Raw genomic sequence first — 15,742 nt, forward strand, 5'->3', positions numbered from 1 at the left:
GATGCAGAAGATTTCTCTCAAAGCAGGGGGGGGTGAGGTTCTGAGCCTCACCTCTGAACAACTACATTTTTAAACACAGCAGCCAGACTCAGCATAGCCATGCCAAGTAGGTACACAAGAAATTTCTTAACCTGCGGGGTCCAGCCTCCCATCACATAGAGTTTACTATTGACTGTTACCACAGCATGACACGCCAACTGTAGTGGAAGGGGAGACACCCTTTTCCAGTTGTCCCGGTCTACAGAGTACTTATCAACACAGTTTGTAATAAGATACTGGTGCTTAATTTTCATCTGTCCCCCTATAACATAGAGGTCATTATGGACACTGCCCAAAGCATAGAGCTCTCGAAATTCAGTTGTGCATAACTTTTCCCAAAACTGGTTTCCTCTATCGTGATACCTGTGAATTAACAGAGAGAGAACCAGGATTAGTGTTAACATGAAAACAATTTACCCAAGTAACACTCTTCTTTTCCAACTAAAATCAACCAAACTTGGTTCTTCTAATTGGAGAGGAAAAATCATTAAGATAGGGATACAGGTTTGCACCTCTTTTTTTTTTTTAAGAAGACTGATGAACAAAATATCTTCATAGAAACAACTAACCACCCAATATAAAAAAATAATATATTGAAGAAGTCTAGATTATGCAGGACTAGCCTTCATTTCCTAAATCTGGGGAAGAAAATCAAGAACAGGGACCTTTCAGCAAAGCACTGGTAATTTTACCTTAAGAGAAAATAAAAACAAAGGTAGAAAAATGTCTTACTGTGTGGACAAAAAGTCCCATTTAATACATTAATCAGCTTTAGAGCACAGAATCTTGAACAGTAGATTCAGAGATTTCTAATGGGATGGTGTAGGGTATGTAGAATTTTAAGGATTGTCCTTGCAGTTCTTTTGGCTTAGAACAGAGTCAAGGTGTATAAAAAGGCACCTGGAGGTAGGTGTTTGCTGGGCATTTAACAGCTATCTTAATCCTTCAGGTGTGGTAACTTCAGTAATTTCTTCCATGAATAATTATGTTGGTCTAAGAAGGGTCTTGGGAGGTGGAAACTGGGATATACTGTCTCTCAATACCTCCTAGAGTTTAACACATTAACTGTGTGTGTGTGTGTGTGTGTGTGTGTGTGTGTGTGTGTGTGTGTGTGATTATATAATCACCAAGTATACTGTGGCTATTCTTTTGCCTCTTGATAACGGTAAGTCTATTTTCTCCAGTCATTCATTGATTTGGGACACATAGTCTGAGAAGGACAAAATACTTATGGGGATAATGGGATAAGATATGCGAAGTTATATCTGTTCTAGAAAACCCAGAAAGAATAACTGAAATTCAAAACGAAAACAAACAAAAACCAGGAAAATATGGAAAATAAGAAAAAAAAAGTTATGTTTGGAAACAAACAAAGAAATTATGATTGTGTTCTGTACAGAGTACAGTTTTTAAATATGGACTACTTATTATATCAAACATTCAACAACTAATCATGTAAGAGGAGGTTTTTCTCAGTTGTTCTAGGCCAACTCTTACATTCTTCCCCAGGGATAACTTTATACTACAGGCTTGCCAGGGAGGCTGGAAGATCATGCTCTTTTCCTAGAGGGCATGCCTGGCTTGTCACAAACAGAATGTGGAAATGTAACAAACCTCGTGAAAGCACCTCCTTGTGATTCTGGGAATGAAACTGAAGTCCTGAGAATCACAGATGATATTTTCACTACTACTTTTAATTTACATTTGAAAGAAAAAGGAGGATTAGGTAACTATAGGTGGGGGATACCGAAGTAAAGCCAATGGATGGATATATAAATACAACTAAAAATGGGTTTTGAGTTTCTGAGACATGGCTTAAGAAAATAGGCCAAGAATGAAATACATCTCAGAAAGGCTGGGAAGTACATGTTTGCTGGGCAACTTGCCAAATCTGATTTTCGTTTAACATTTTGAACTGAACATGGGGACTGATAATGCCCAGATAAAACTATGAAACTCTTTATTAAGAAAAATGGATATGACATAAAAAAGAAAATAATGGTGACAAAAGCATTCGATGTTTGCAGAGGTTGACAGCTTCAAGACGACACTTACATCCTCAGCTGTTTGTACACAAAGTATGAGAGAGAATGAAACGAGATGGAAAGGCCTATCTTTTTTTTTAAAGAAATGACCTACTAGAGTCTTTATTTATAGAGACCTACTAGTCTGCTTTATTTTAAGTCAAGAAGAAATATATATGCACGTAACTCTATGAACTGTAGGTAGAGGAAAATTGAAAAGCACTAGGCAAAGAGGAAAGAGCTAAGAAACAGAAGAGGGTAGGGTAGGAATGTACCACAAGGTGATAATTTCTTACACAGATCACAAAATAGGCACGAAGTGACCTTTAGTAGTGCTGTAAGATTTGAACTATCCAGACATCTGCTGGAAGTCCCACTTGAGGCCAAAGCAATGCTTCTGGTAATTGTGTGACTTGCCTTGCTGACAACTTCATCGCTGGAGGAAATGAGGAGGGCAACTGATACTTGTACCCTAATTCTGACTAAGGCAGAAGAGCTGGTGGGTGATGAACCTGCTGAGTTTGGGATGAGTGAGAAGCAAAACATGGGGTATATATTTACACATACACCAGAAGAAAGGGAAGAAGGCTTTAAAAAAAATTAAGAGGAAAGATGTTTGAGGACCAAAATAGAAAGGTACACTGACAGGGTTAGACATGTATTAAAAATAGATCTGACGGCAGAATTGTGGACTGTTTTGATAAGGAAGAAAAACGCTATTTAAGGACCTGAGGTACTTGTACAAGAGGCTCTAAGGAGGACAGAAGGGCACCTGGCCAAAAGCAAGTATAAAGCACATGGCACGGACCTATGACAGCCATGCCAAGAAAGCCCAAACTCCTTCCTGTAAGCATCTCTGCTCTGGCTCTGTGCTCTGTAATCCCTGATCACTCTGAGGAAGGCTGCTTGGGCTGCTCACTGACATGCTCTGCCACCACAGGCACAGGGCTGGGTCACTCATCCAGGGCTCTGCATCCTCTCCTCTATATGACCCGGGGAGATGAGACATGCCTTCCAAGTGCGAATGTGAAAAGGGGACAGGCCCATAGCTTGAAACACACAATGGAATGCCAAGAGATGACAGAAGAATAATAGACCTCTTAATTCTTTCTTTGTTCCAACTTCAATGTCAAGAATTACTTTCTGTGTGCAAAGTGTGCATAAACCCTGCTAAGAGGGAACTGAGAGAGGAAGGTCACTGAAGGACAGCTTCACTATCTAGTATTTATTCCGTGTGCATATTTCTTCCTTATCCAGTTAGATTTAAGAGCTGAATACTCACTGAATTCTTGCTGAATAAACAGTAAAGGAATGTATGCATCCTCACATACAAGACCCAGATGCTATGCTACTTCTTAGCAGACACTCCTGTTCCTCTTGCAATTCTAGGATTGAAGCACTTTTAGGTGACAACATTTTACACTATTAGAGGTTTAGGAAAGATCCACAAATGAAGGATACTGAATGAAAGCTGACAAGTAATTAGCAATTTTTAGATAAGAAAAAAAGTTACTTATTACTCTGAATAAAAACTAAAAAAATTCAGTTGAGGGGAGTCAGTATTAGTAGACTTGTGTTGTTAAAAACTGTATCAAGTGTTTCAAAAACAAAGCAATTACACCCTATCATATGGATAAATAATGAAAGCTAAGGGTGTAAATATACAGTGGGATCATATGTGCACTTAGCTTATGTAAATTCAACTATATGTTCTTAACAATTAAAAGGAGAGAAAAAGAATTTTCAAAGTATTTCATTAGGAATTTTACATATATGAAAAGTATGTCATTACAGGTTAATTCTGATTACATGCAAGTTAAGATGTGACCACTCTTTGACCACTTTCTTCTATGACTGCTAATGTCAATGCAAGATAATTAAAACCCATTTACCAATACATTGCTAGATACAAACCTATAGATTTCAACATTCTTGTTCTTTTGTCTAGAGAGTTTGGAGGCACTTGCTTCTCCAGCTACAATTATAGCATTGTTCTCCATGACAACACCAGTACACACGGTTCCTAAACCCTCTCCATACTTGGGAGACGAGATGAAATAGGTCTTCTGTGACGTGGGGTCGTAACAAAAACTGGCATCCCCATAGTTCCTGTGCCTTGACCTGATTCCTGACGAATTGTTGCCAATGCAGAGCAAAAGGCTAGTAGTCTCCATGCCGTAACGAAGATTTGGGGAGTGTGGCTGGGGGGTCTTGAGGGCTTTGAATGCATTTTGAATTATGTCGATGCAGTCCGCATCACACAGAAGCATTGTGTTCCTTTTCAGGGCTTGTCTTAAAAAGGAAGGATTTACAAGTTCCAATCTGACTTGCTTCAAAAGCTCAACAAGATGCTCGGTGCGCAGTACTGGGTTATGATTTACCCATCTCAGAACTAAGTCCAGAATGCTCTCCTCTCTGGATATGTTAAGGTCATCCGATTTAATAAGCGTCAGAAATTGGTACAATTCAATTTCCAGGATTTCTTCATGTAAGCTCACCTCAGCAAAGTGTTGATACAAGTATTTCTTTGAGTGGTCAGATAAATCTTCAGCTCCAATCTGCTTTGCAAAATAATAGATACCTACACAGTTCGAAGCATCCATATGGTCCATCATGTATTTTTGACACACACCGAAGATTTCTTCCATCTGCATAAAATAGGCAGCCATAGCTACGGTCTGTACATTGGCATTATTGATGTCCAAAGCCGCGTTGTACATGTAATTTAATATCACTGATATGCTTTCTGCTGTCATGTCATACAGTATGACTTCCCTCTGAGTACATTCAAGGAGTCCACAGGTGAACATGGCTTTGAAATAAGGACTAAACGTGGCGAGGATCAGTCTGTGGCAAGGAAATCTCTCCCCTTCCGCTATGAGTACCACATCAATCATTTCTCCTAATTCTTTCATGTTCTTAACTTTATTCAGTAAATTCAAGCTATGCTGGCATTTTTCTTTTCCCTCGGTCTTGTACGCCATGATACACCCTCCAATGTTTCTAAGTAAGTCTTCTTTAAATTTAGTTTGATTCTTGAGGGGCTGTTTGCATGTCTAATTTCTCACAAAACAACAGAGATGTCGTGTAACATTCCTGAGGGAAGGAAAAGAAGCTGTTTTCTTCTAAGGAAAAAATTATCTGTAGGGAAGGAAAAGAAGCTGTTTTCTTCTAAGGAAAAAATTATCTGTAGTTTAAATATACAGCATTAGTACTAAGAAGTATTTGTAAATAAATGATTCATTCCAGAGTAGTAACTACAAGTAGACAACTACTTGTATCTAAAGACAATGTCATGATTCTATATATGTAAACTATGAACTAACAATACTTTCCTAATCAGCAACAGAGATTTTTCTAGAAGGCTGGGAAGTCCTCCCTCAAGTTGAATGTGATAAGATGGACACATTTTTAATTCCATTTCTGGTCACCAAATACTGGCAGAGGGCATAGGGGCATTAGGTAGCACTCTCTCTCTGAGGAAACAGCATTGCTGAAAAGGTTATGTACAGATCGCCAAAAATGCCCTCAAACGTTATAACGGCCAATGCACAAAATCATCATGGGGAGTAGGATGGCTGGAAAGTTCACTGAAATTCTGCTCAAACTTTGCTATGCAGCAAATAATTCAAAACATTATTTGGAAAGCACAATAAAATTCCGCTGATCTGAGAATTCACTCTACTTGACACTGACAACTAAATCATCCTAACTCAGAAAATGCACAAAAGCCATCCTGTTTTTCTACCCTCTCTGTACGCTCAAAGACCGAATCACTTCTAGCTTTTAAAAAGCACTCGTCTAATTAAGTCTCTTTAAGCTAGCTGTCTCATTTTCACTTTCCTCAGGGGAAGTGAAACAGGATGTTTCAAGGAAGTTAATTAACTGTTTTGATTTAAAGAAGGACATTTGTAGAGTCAGAAACCCTAATATAAGGAGATCTCAAGTCTGTTACCCTTTCTAGTTCTTACTTGGCTGCAAGGTGCATGTAGTAAGAATAAACATTGATGATAGAAAGGTCAGTAGTGGGAGTTAAGAACAGAAGGAAGCTGATAATTTCAATAACGTGAAAGCAAAATTTGTCCATTGCAGTTTATAAATTTTCTAAATTTCTGTAATCCTGTAAAGGATTAGAAATCTCATGTTTCTCAAAGAGACATGGGGCCATTTTCAGTGTTGAATTAAAGTTCATTTTGGGAAACAAGTGTTAGGCATGACAAGAATGTCTAATTATAAAATGGCAACAATAAAACCTAAAAATCACTGTGCTGAAGTATGTGGAATTTTAACAAATAGCCAATCTTGGAATCTGCATACTTGAAATAGGAATGAAACACTTCTTGCCAGCTTTTCTGGCATTAATGGTTCAATTTTATTTCATAAAATGGTTAAGACTTTCTTTGCAAGGGCTTGCAGGTTGAAAGTGAACCTTGGCTTTTTGCTTTGTTTTAGATTTTTACAAAGAGAATCCAATTATGTGTAATTAAGAGGTCATTATATTTCTGAACTCTCCTACAACACATCATGACTAGTCCAAATCATACTATGCAGGCTTCTTTATATATAAATACATCATATCAACTATATAGATGATAGCTGTTACTCTGAGCTGAAAAGCATAAAAGCTTTCATCTAAGAAAATATTTTTAAAAATTTTACTATTTCATTTGTACTGATATACCAGAATTGCTCAAAGGATACCAATACTTAAAAGCTACAAGGCCAAGTGCACTTTCCAGATAGTTCAGATGCATCAGTTCCTACAGCATTGATCTTAATGTTGCTAGGAAAAAATGAGATGCTAGGGACCCGAACGTTATGACCACAACCCTAGGATTTCTCTCTAAGGCAGGAACCAAATCACCTTTGTTTAACTTTTTCACATAGGCTATTTAAATAAAAACCCAGGTGGCATTAGTTTCAGAGAGAGGTTAAAATGGAATAATGAGCTGCTTGTCTTCTTTATACACACGTTATAGGTAGTATCTTACAGACAACTTTGTTGTGGACAACGTTGGGTTCCCCCAGTATCCCACCTAACCTCCCTTGGAGCAAATGGGGTGGTGCTGATTCCCAGCCCCCGCACCACTGTGTCTGATTCAGGGACAGGTATGAGACACGAGACTGGCAAAAGCAGAGTGAAACACAGGTCTCTGGTTCAATGGTTGTGGGCGTGCATGTGCTGCATAGATGAGAGGGGTCTGCAACTGCTGCAGCCATGTCCCCATAAGCCGGCATGAGGATAAAACCCGAATGGGGAAGGAAGAGAATCCAGACTATGGAGTCTGAAACACATCTTATAGCCATGTTTCAGTTTTGAGAGGCAACCCTTTCCCTTTATTGTTTAAGCTAGTTTGAATTGGGATTGCTGTTATGGGCACTTAGGAGTCTTTACTAGTATAAGTGGCAAAGGCAAAAATATGGAGAACAGGTTGTCTAGGCTAATGGCAATGATATAGTTTGTAAAATTCCACCTTTGTTATATTCCCATATTTTCTATTATTACATGGTCAAGTAAAAGAGCCTTTGAAACCTCTACTTATATTCATTTCTCCTTGATAGAAGGGCAATGATCACTAAGTCACCCTCTTGGTTGCCCTTTCTTCATTCAGTGGTCACAGCGTTTGACAGGAGCAGGAACTGAATCTTGAGCCCAGTTCCATCAGACACCATCTGCACTCAACCCCTCCATCTAGTGTGTCAGCAGACTAGGGCCAGAGAGTAAGTACTTCACACTCTGTAGGCCACAGGGGGTCTGTTTTAACAACCCTGCTCCACTGATGTAATACAAAAGCAGCCGCAGGCAACACATACACAAAGAAGCCGGCTGTGTGCCAATGAGATGTTTTATGGATACTGAAACTTGGATTTCATATGTCATGAATTATTTTTCTTTCTTTGACTTTAAAAGCCACTTAAAATTATAAAATTCATTCTTAGCTCATGGGCTATACAAAAACAGGCAGCAGGTCAAAGCCTCCTGCTCTACTGTTAGAAATAAATCCATTTCCTAGATTGTGAATAGGATGATATCCTGCCTGGGTGCCTGTGCTCTGCTTCTGTGCTTAAATGCAGGCAAAGAGTTTTGAGAATGAGCATATTTTTAAAAAATCATGTGGTTGCCCCCAAGATTCCCAAATACAAATCAATTTCTTAAACAAATACTTAATTCAGATGCAGCTTCTCTGCTCCAACACCACCACAAATACTTTTGAAAAAGAAATAGCTGTTTCAAGCATTCTGAGAAACATTTTAAGAGTTTTTTAGGTTGGTGTATGCATTTGTTAAGTATCGCTTCCTTCCAACTGCCTTTTATACAACTCCTGAAAGCTACTCTAATTGCTATGGATTTACAGACCGACTGAATCTACTGATGGAAATCCTGAAAACGGCCTGGGCAGTTAAATCAGCCACCCTAGTTCAACCGTTTTCAGCATTTCTTCTTATACATATAAGGTGCATAGAAGACAGTGTCCCTGCAGGTGGGGGTTTTCAAATGAGATAGTCCTGGGTTTGAGTCTCAGTTTAGCCACCTACTTGCTGTGACCCTAAAATTATTTAACTTTTTTAAACCTTGGTTTCCTCATCTGTAAAATGGGGATAGTGCATATAAATAAAGTACTTGGATCAGTACTTGACACACAAGTGCTCAGTAAATGGAAATTGTTTGTTTACACTAGTGTTGCATCATGTAGCTCAGAGGTTAGAGACATAGGCTTTGGCTAGGCTTACTGAGGCCTGGGTTTGAATCGTTTCTCTACTATCCAACATGAGCAAATCTCTTAGCCTCTTTCAGCTTTCTGACCTGAGATTAGTTTTAAGAATTATTTAAGGATAATTAAGAGAATTAAATGAGGCATCACATGCAATATATAATTTGCTTGGTAAGAGTTGCTTGCTAAAGCTGTAAGCAGGATATACCTGTACAAATAATCTTCAAATAATAACAATGTTTGGGTCCATACACAAACTGCTTGTGGGCACAGACACAGCTCTTAAATAAAAGAGAGCTGACAGCAATTTCTTCTTGTAATGAGGGCATAGAGGGCATTCTCCTTTCATCAGCAAAACAAAATTATATAAATGTTCTCAATGATATGAATGGGAAGTTATTCTCTGCTCCAATTTTTAAAAGACTGAACTGGTGCATTCATATTAATAGTACCCCATAATAATGGAGAAAAAAATGAGTGGCAAAGATAAACATAAATCACAAGAATAAAGCCTAATTACTCTGCAAATCTAAAATGCAGTTATTCCCATATCCAGTAAATTTAGCTTTGAGAAATAGACTGCTACAGATTTTAATGTGGCATAAAAATGTTAATTTTCTTAAACTGCCAATGTTTTGCTTTTACAGTGTTTGCTTTTATAATCTTTACATTATCTTTAAAGTTTCTACTTTTTCTAAATAGTATTTGACACATGACCATGCCTCCATGTTTTGCCAAAGCTAAAACTAAATTCGTAGCAGTACTGTTTGCAATAGCAAAAATTTGGAAATAAGCTAAATACCCATTAACAAGAGAGAACAGACACTGTAGGCTATTCACTCAAGAGAATATTGCACAGCATGAAAAAAGAATGAACTAGAGCTACATGTATCAACAAGGATGAATTTAACAAAAATGATAGTGTGTGAAAATGACTGTACAAGAAAAGATGCAGCCTCCCATTGATATCATGGTTGAAACATGCAAAACAATGGTATATTCTTATTCTAATAGCATATATTTTAATAGAGTAAATATAGATGATATATTTTGACAAAGTAAATATAAATAATTGCTATATCTGGTAAAGGATACATGGGAGTTCTTTGTACTAGTTTTAGAGCTTTTTTGAAGTTTGAAATTATATCAAAATAAAAAGTTAAGAGTATCATATATTCTTTAAGGATAATATAACTGTAGTGTAATACAACGAAATGGAAGGTAATTATAAACATCCAATTCAGATAGTGGTGGTTACCAGTGGAGGTGTGGGAGGAGGCGGATGCAATTGTAGGGGAGTAACGAGGACTTTCAACTGCATAATTAATGTTCAACTTCACAGCTATATGGCAGTTACTCAATACATACTTTATTTTTTATGCCTTTTTACATGTCTTAAATATTGCATAAACTAAGTTGGAAAATAAAAAGTTGTAGTAACATTAACTTACAGCTTTTGCAAACCTAACCCATATTGTAAGTAAGCCATGTCTGTTTTTTGTGGAGAGAGAGAGAGACAGACAGACAGACAGAGAGGATACATAGGTACATAATGAATTTTCTTTTAACTCATCAGAGTATATGCAACCCAACTTATACGTGATTGGAAAATATAAAAGCTTACCACCTACTTATCCAGTCTGAATAAGAACTGCTTTGGGGGAAAGGCAGAAACAGTTTCTCCCTACTCCTGCTCAGGTGGGAAAAATAGTTACTGGATTCCCGAATACGTGTGCATTTCCCCCCCGCTCCCCATAGAAGGTAGGTTATCATATGAAATGATAGAATTAGTCAACAGCAAAGCCTCAGTGAAAAAATTGAAGACCCGAGAGATGACTTGGACAGGGACCTAAATTCCAGCATCTAAAACTCCCTCCAACAGACTTCGTTGACAAGTCAAGGAATGCAAACACAATACCAGAAAATGAAGTATGTCCTGTTTCAGTGTTTTAAACAAAACCCTCTGTAAGTTGGTGACTATCATGCCACTACAGGAATCACTACCCCACATTTAAATAAATTATCCTGAGCCTATTTCACCAACACTACCCCTCATTTAGGTCCTTCTAGGCACTTCACAATCCAGCATCTCTCAACCTTTGCTACTTTGTTTTCTGACTTTCCTCCCTTGTATTTTTCAGTCATTTAGTAATGATGACCCACTTAAATTCTAGTGCATGAGTTACCTTTACACATATTGTTTTCTCTGTCTGCAATATCCTTCCCTTTCCACCTGAAAGAGCAGCTTGTCCTTGCTTGTACCTTGACTATAGATGTTGCGAAGTTGTAACAGCAACTGATTCATGCACAGGCCTGCCTCCCCTTTCATGGGTGAGCAGATTGAGGGTGGGGACTCATGTCTGAATCATTTCTGTATTCTTACTCATCTGCCTGCCATGATGCCTGGCACATTAGAGTTATAGAATAGTTTGTAAAATTAAATGAATGCTTTGCTTGGTCCTAAATTACAAGTTCATGACCTTTTTTTTCCCTTTATGTTTGATACATGTTCATAAAACAACACCTGGTTTTTTTTTCTACATATAAAACTCATGCGTAAGTCTTCCAGTTGCTATCCTTTCTCGTCCAAGTCAATCATCCAGAATCATTAACTTGATTCCCTTGCATATAGCCTGATGCAAGGCTATACTGTGACACCTGCTTAATTATCACTCCTACTCTCAAAATTATTTCTCAGACACCAGGTGCTCTGATGATTGGCCCCATTCTTAGAGATCCGCAAACCCAGCTGCTCAGCTGCTTAGACTTTATTGTTGTTGCTGTTAAATTGTCAACATGCAAATTTGAAACATTCCAGCATCTATTGAAAAAAGCTGGGAACAGTGGACCCTTAATTCCCATGGTGACAACAGCCTGCTGGACCTGAGTAGCCAGTTGCCACCTCTCAGATGTCACTTTTAATGCCCCAGCCCCCAGCCCCATCGAGATCTGTCAGTCATCATTTATAATTTTCCTTATGCTGTTGCTCTTCTCACCCTGCCTCCTTCAGTTTTCCTGCAGCCATTTAAGTTTGTGACCCTTGGTTTTTACCATTACATCCCCATATCCTGTTTTGTTTCAGCATCACTATCTTTCACAGAAAATGGCTCAGAACACCTGCCGCGCCCTTGTTGCGCTCTGAGTCTCCCACTAGAATGGAAAAATACCTGATTCATTTCATAGCAATAATACATCCCACACAGCAGCATTTAATAATGGCCAGGCCTGTGGATGATAAAGCTAAGAAAGCAAGGCAAGTTTTCTTCTGCATTTCCTTGGAGTTCACCTTTTGCGTTCTCACCATGATTTATACTTTCCAAAGTGCTTTCATATGCAAGATACAGTAGCTCATTAGTTCCTATCACCTGCGGGGAAATGCAGGGCAATTATAGCGTTGCTTTAAAGTTTAGAGAGTTGCCTGGGGTTCCATCACAAGTTTATTGAAGCATTTTTTTTTAAGTGCCAGGCGCTGTTCAAGGTTCTAGGAAGACAGAGTGCCCCTACCTTTATGGAGCTTACAGTCGGCAAAAGATCAGGTAATTCAGAGAACTAGGCACGCTGTGAAATGTATTCATAACGTGCCCAAAGGCCTGAAGAGGCCCCTGGCTGGGCAGACGTGGGCTGCAGGAGGCAGCGACGGCCGGGCGGGGCCCTGAGGGCAGGAGCTGCCGCGGCCACCTGCAGGGGCGCGGAGGGGCCTGTAAGTCAAGCTCCCCGGTGAGGCCCCGGCTCCCGGCCGCGACTTTCCTCCACTGGCCTGCACCTACAAGGACCCGCTTTCCCGTTACTTCTGTTACTTACGGACCACGGGCCCCCTCGCTCCTCAGAGGCCGCCCGCGATGGCGCCGCGACCGGGCCTGGTGGCCACCGGGACGCTCCCGGGTCGGGAGGGCCCGGCGGGCGGCCAGCGGGACTGGCCCACACTGCCTAATATGGGCTTGTGCCGGCCGAGTGATATAAATAGACGGCGCCGTGAGGACAGGGGACCCGGGGCCCACGCCCTGCGGAGCGGGAGGGAGGGCGCTGGCAGCAACTCTGAGGTGACAGGTGCTCGCCATCGCCGCCTCAGGCGGCAAGGACCACGCCGGCACAAGGGCCGCTCTGCGCCTGCGCGGGGCAGGCCGCGCTGGTTCCAGACGGGGACTAGTCAGCCCGGAGCGCCGCTCTGCGCCTGCGCAAGTCGGCCCGCGCGGATCCTAGACGGCAAGTCCGAAGGCCGCTCTGTGCCTGCGCGAGCCCTTCCGCGCCAGCCCGCGTGCCAGGACGACTAAATGTCAGTGAACCTGGGCGAGGACACAGTCTTAAAAAGAATCTGGACATGGTATTTTAAAAAGCGACAGATCTATCCATTTAATCTTCTTATAAAATGACAAACGACAAAAACCCCTGTGTGTCATCTCATTGAATGTAGCCCAGGAATAGGGTTGCCAGGAGAAATCCTGATGTTAGTGCCTAGTTTCATGTAAATTTCAGATAAACAACTAATAGTTCTTTAGTATATATCCCAACTATTGAATAGCCAATTCACATTTAACTGGGTGTGGGATTCTGTTGTCTATTCTTGATTCTGTTGTTTAATTTGCTACATCTGGCAACTTGACCTACCATCTGTGAGCATGGTGTCCTTCCTGCTCAAATGGGAGGTTTCCTAGCAGCCTGAGAAAGGACTGGTCAGCTGTGCTCAGGTTTGGGATGATATGGACAAGGGGAGTGTTCCCTTGAGGAAAGTGTCACAGAATATCTACTATGTGGATAACACAGAAGTATTAGGTCAGCTAATATAAAACAAATAATTTGTTTTTGGTGGCGGTAACACAAATATTTTTTTTTTGAGAGAGCATCTCTCATATTTATTGATCAAATGGTTGTTAACAACAATAAAATTCTGTATAGGGGACTCAATGCACAGTCATTAATCAACCCCAAGCCTATATCTCAACAGTCTCCAATCTTCTGAAGCATAACAAACAAGTTATTACATGGTCTTACATAGTGAATAAGTTCTTACATGGTGAACAGTGCAAGGGCAGTCATATCACAGAAACTTTTGGTTTTGATCACGCATTATGAACTATAAACAATCAAGTCAGATATGATTGTTTGATTTTTATACATGATTTATATGTGAATCCCACATTTCTCCCTTATTATTATTATTTTTAAATAAAATGCTGAAGTGGTAGGTAGATGCAAGATAAAGGTAGAAAACAATTTAGTGCTGTAAGAGGGCAAATGTAGATGATCAGGTCTGTGCCTACAGACTAAGTATTAATCCAAGCTAGACAAGGGCAACAAAACATCCATGGATGCAGAAGATTTCTCTCAAAACAGGGGGGGTGAGGTTCTAAGCCTCCCCTCTGTTGGTCCCCAATTTCTCTCCTGATGGTCCCCCTGCGACTGTGCCTGTCTTAGGTTGTTCCTCCCTTGAGGAATCTTACCTGTCTCTGGCTAACCAGTCATCTTCCAGGGCCATACAGGGAAATGTAAAGTTGGTAAGTGAGAGAGAAGCAATATTCTTTCAAAAGGTTAGCTTTTTACTTCTTTGCAGATTTATGCCCTGTGGCTTCTATGTCCAGCATTTGTCTTGAGGTATCTTTACCACTTGGAAGAATTACGATACTCGGTAATTTTCAATATGAGGCACTAATTCTACTAAAGTGTTATAATTAGGAAGGAAGAAGAAAAGCTATAGAAGTAGCAGATGGAAGAAAACATGGGAAGATGGATTATTTCTTTGACATATCTTCTTGTAGAGTAACATAAGCATGTATAGGTTTTAAACTACTAATTAAATTGCGCACATACATTAACTTAATAGGAATACAGCTACATAACAAAGGCAGACCTACAATTACCAGCCATATCCAGTGAAACCAAGAAAACCAGTTAGGTACCCTAGGCATCTGTGAAAACTTATCAATGATATGATGGATATTATCTAACTGAATTTGAATAGTTTGAGAAAAATCAGACAAATTAAAACAGCACATTCCTGGGAACTGTTCACATCCCATGTGTTCTTTTAACAGTAGATAGTTTATAGTTGCACGATTTTGGAGCACTGCAACTTGCACTTCTCCTAATTCTTGGTTGAGTTCTGACAGTATAGATCCAGTCAAATTTGTTGTTTTACTGTATGCACAGGCCAGCTTAGATATCTCCTTCTTCATTCCAATGGCAAGTCCAGGAACCGGTGGGATGACTGCAGTTACAACTGCAGCAGTGCCAGGATCTTTGTTGAAGCTTTTTTGATGTTCATCTTCTGGAATGACTCTTCCAGAGGATGTTGATGTTGGAAGTTCTTCTTCATATTGTATCTTAATTCATTTTCTGTGTAGCCAAATTAGGCTTTGCTCCCCTGTTAGTCCATTCTTGGGTTCTGTGATTCTGCTGCTGTTTTGTTCCTTCAGTTTTTCCTTTGTTCTTATACTCCACAGATGAGTGAAATCGTTTGGTATTTCTCTTTCTCTGCTTGGCTTATTTCACTGAGCATAATACCCTCTAGCTCCATCCATGTTGTTGCAAATGGTAGGATTTGTTTTCTTCTTATGGCTGAATAGTGTTCCATTGTGTATATGTACCACATCTTCTTTATCCATTCATCTACTGATGGACACTTAGGTTGCTTCCAATTCTTGGCTATTGTAAATAGTGCTGCGATAAACATAGGGGTGCATCTGTCTTTTTCAAACTGGAGTGCTGCATTCTTAGGGTAAATTCCTAGGAGTGGAATTCCTGGGTCAAATGGTAAGTCTATTTTGAGCATTTTGAGGAACCTCCATACTGCTTTCCACAATGGTTGAACTAATTTACATTCCCACCAGCAGTGTAGGAGGGTTCCCCTTTCTCCACAACCTCACCAACATTTGTTGTTGTTTGTCTTTTGGATGGTAGCCATCCTTACTGGTGTGAGGTGATACCTCATTGTGGTTTTAATTTGCATTTCTCTGATGACAAGCGATGTGG

General features: G+C 39.9%; 2 protein-coding genes across 16 annotated transcripts in view; one reads left to right on the forward strand and one right to left on the reverse strand.

The window, feature by feature from the left end:
* KBTBD12 (kelch repeat and BTB domain containing 12) overlaps window positions 1-12,851 on the reverse strand; it is an 81,101-nt gene extending 68,250 nt beyond the window's left edge. For 3 of the 14 annotated variants that reach the window (XM_073231138.1, XM_073231137.1, XM_073231140.1), the window contains exons 1-3: window positions 12,578-12,847; window positions 3,978-5,204; window positions 132-402 (exon numbers count right to left, since the gene is read on the reverse strand). In XM_073231138.1, coding sequence (XP_073087239.1) covers window positions 132-402; window positions 3,978-5,047 — 1,341 coding nt within the window. In that variant the 5' untranslated portion in view covers window positions 5,048-5,204; window positions 12,578-12,847. Of the gene's footprint in view, window positions 1-131; window positions 403-3,977; window positions 5,251-12,280; window positions 12,556-12,577 lie in introns of those variants that run through there. The other 11 variants (XM_073231133.1, XM_073231134.1, XM_073231132.1 and 8 more) reach the window with 10 other exon arrangements.
* Window positions 1-15,742, forward strand: part of MGLL (monoglyceride lipase) — a 278,840-nt gene that overhangs the window by 56,822 nt on the left and 206,276 nt on the right. The window lies entirely within an intron of this gene.

Source organism: Manis javanica, chromosome 3 (genome assembly GCF_040802235.1).
Source record: "Manis javanica isolate MJ-LG chromosome 3, MJ_LKY, whole genome shotgun sequence".
Classification (NCBI taxonomy): domain Eukaryota; kingdom Metazoa; phylum Chordata; class Mammalia; order Pholidota; family Manidae; genus Manis; species Manis javanica.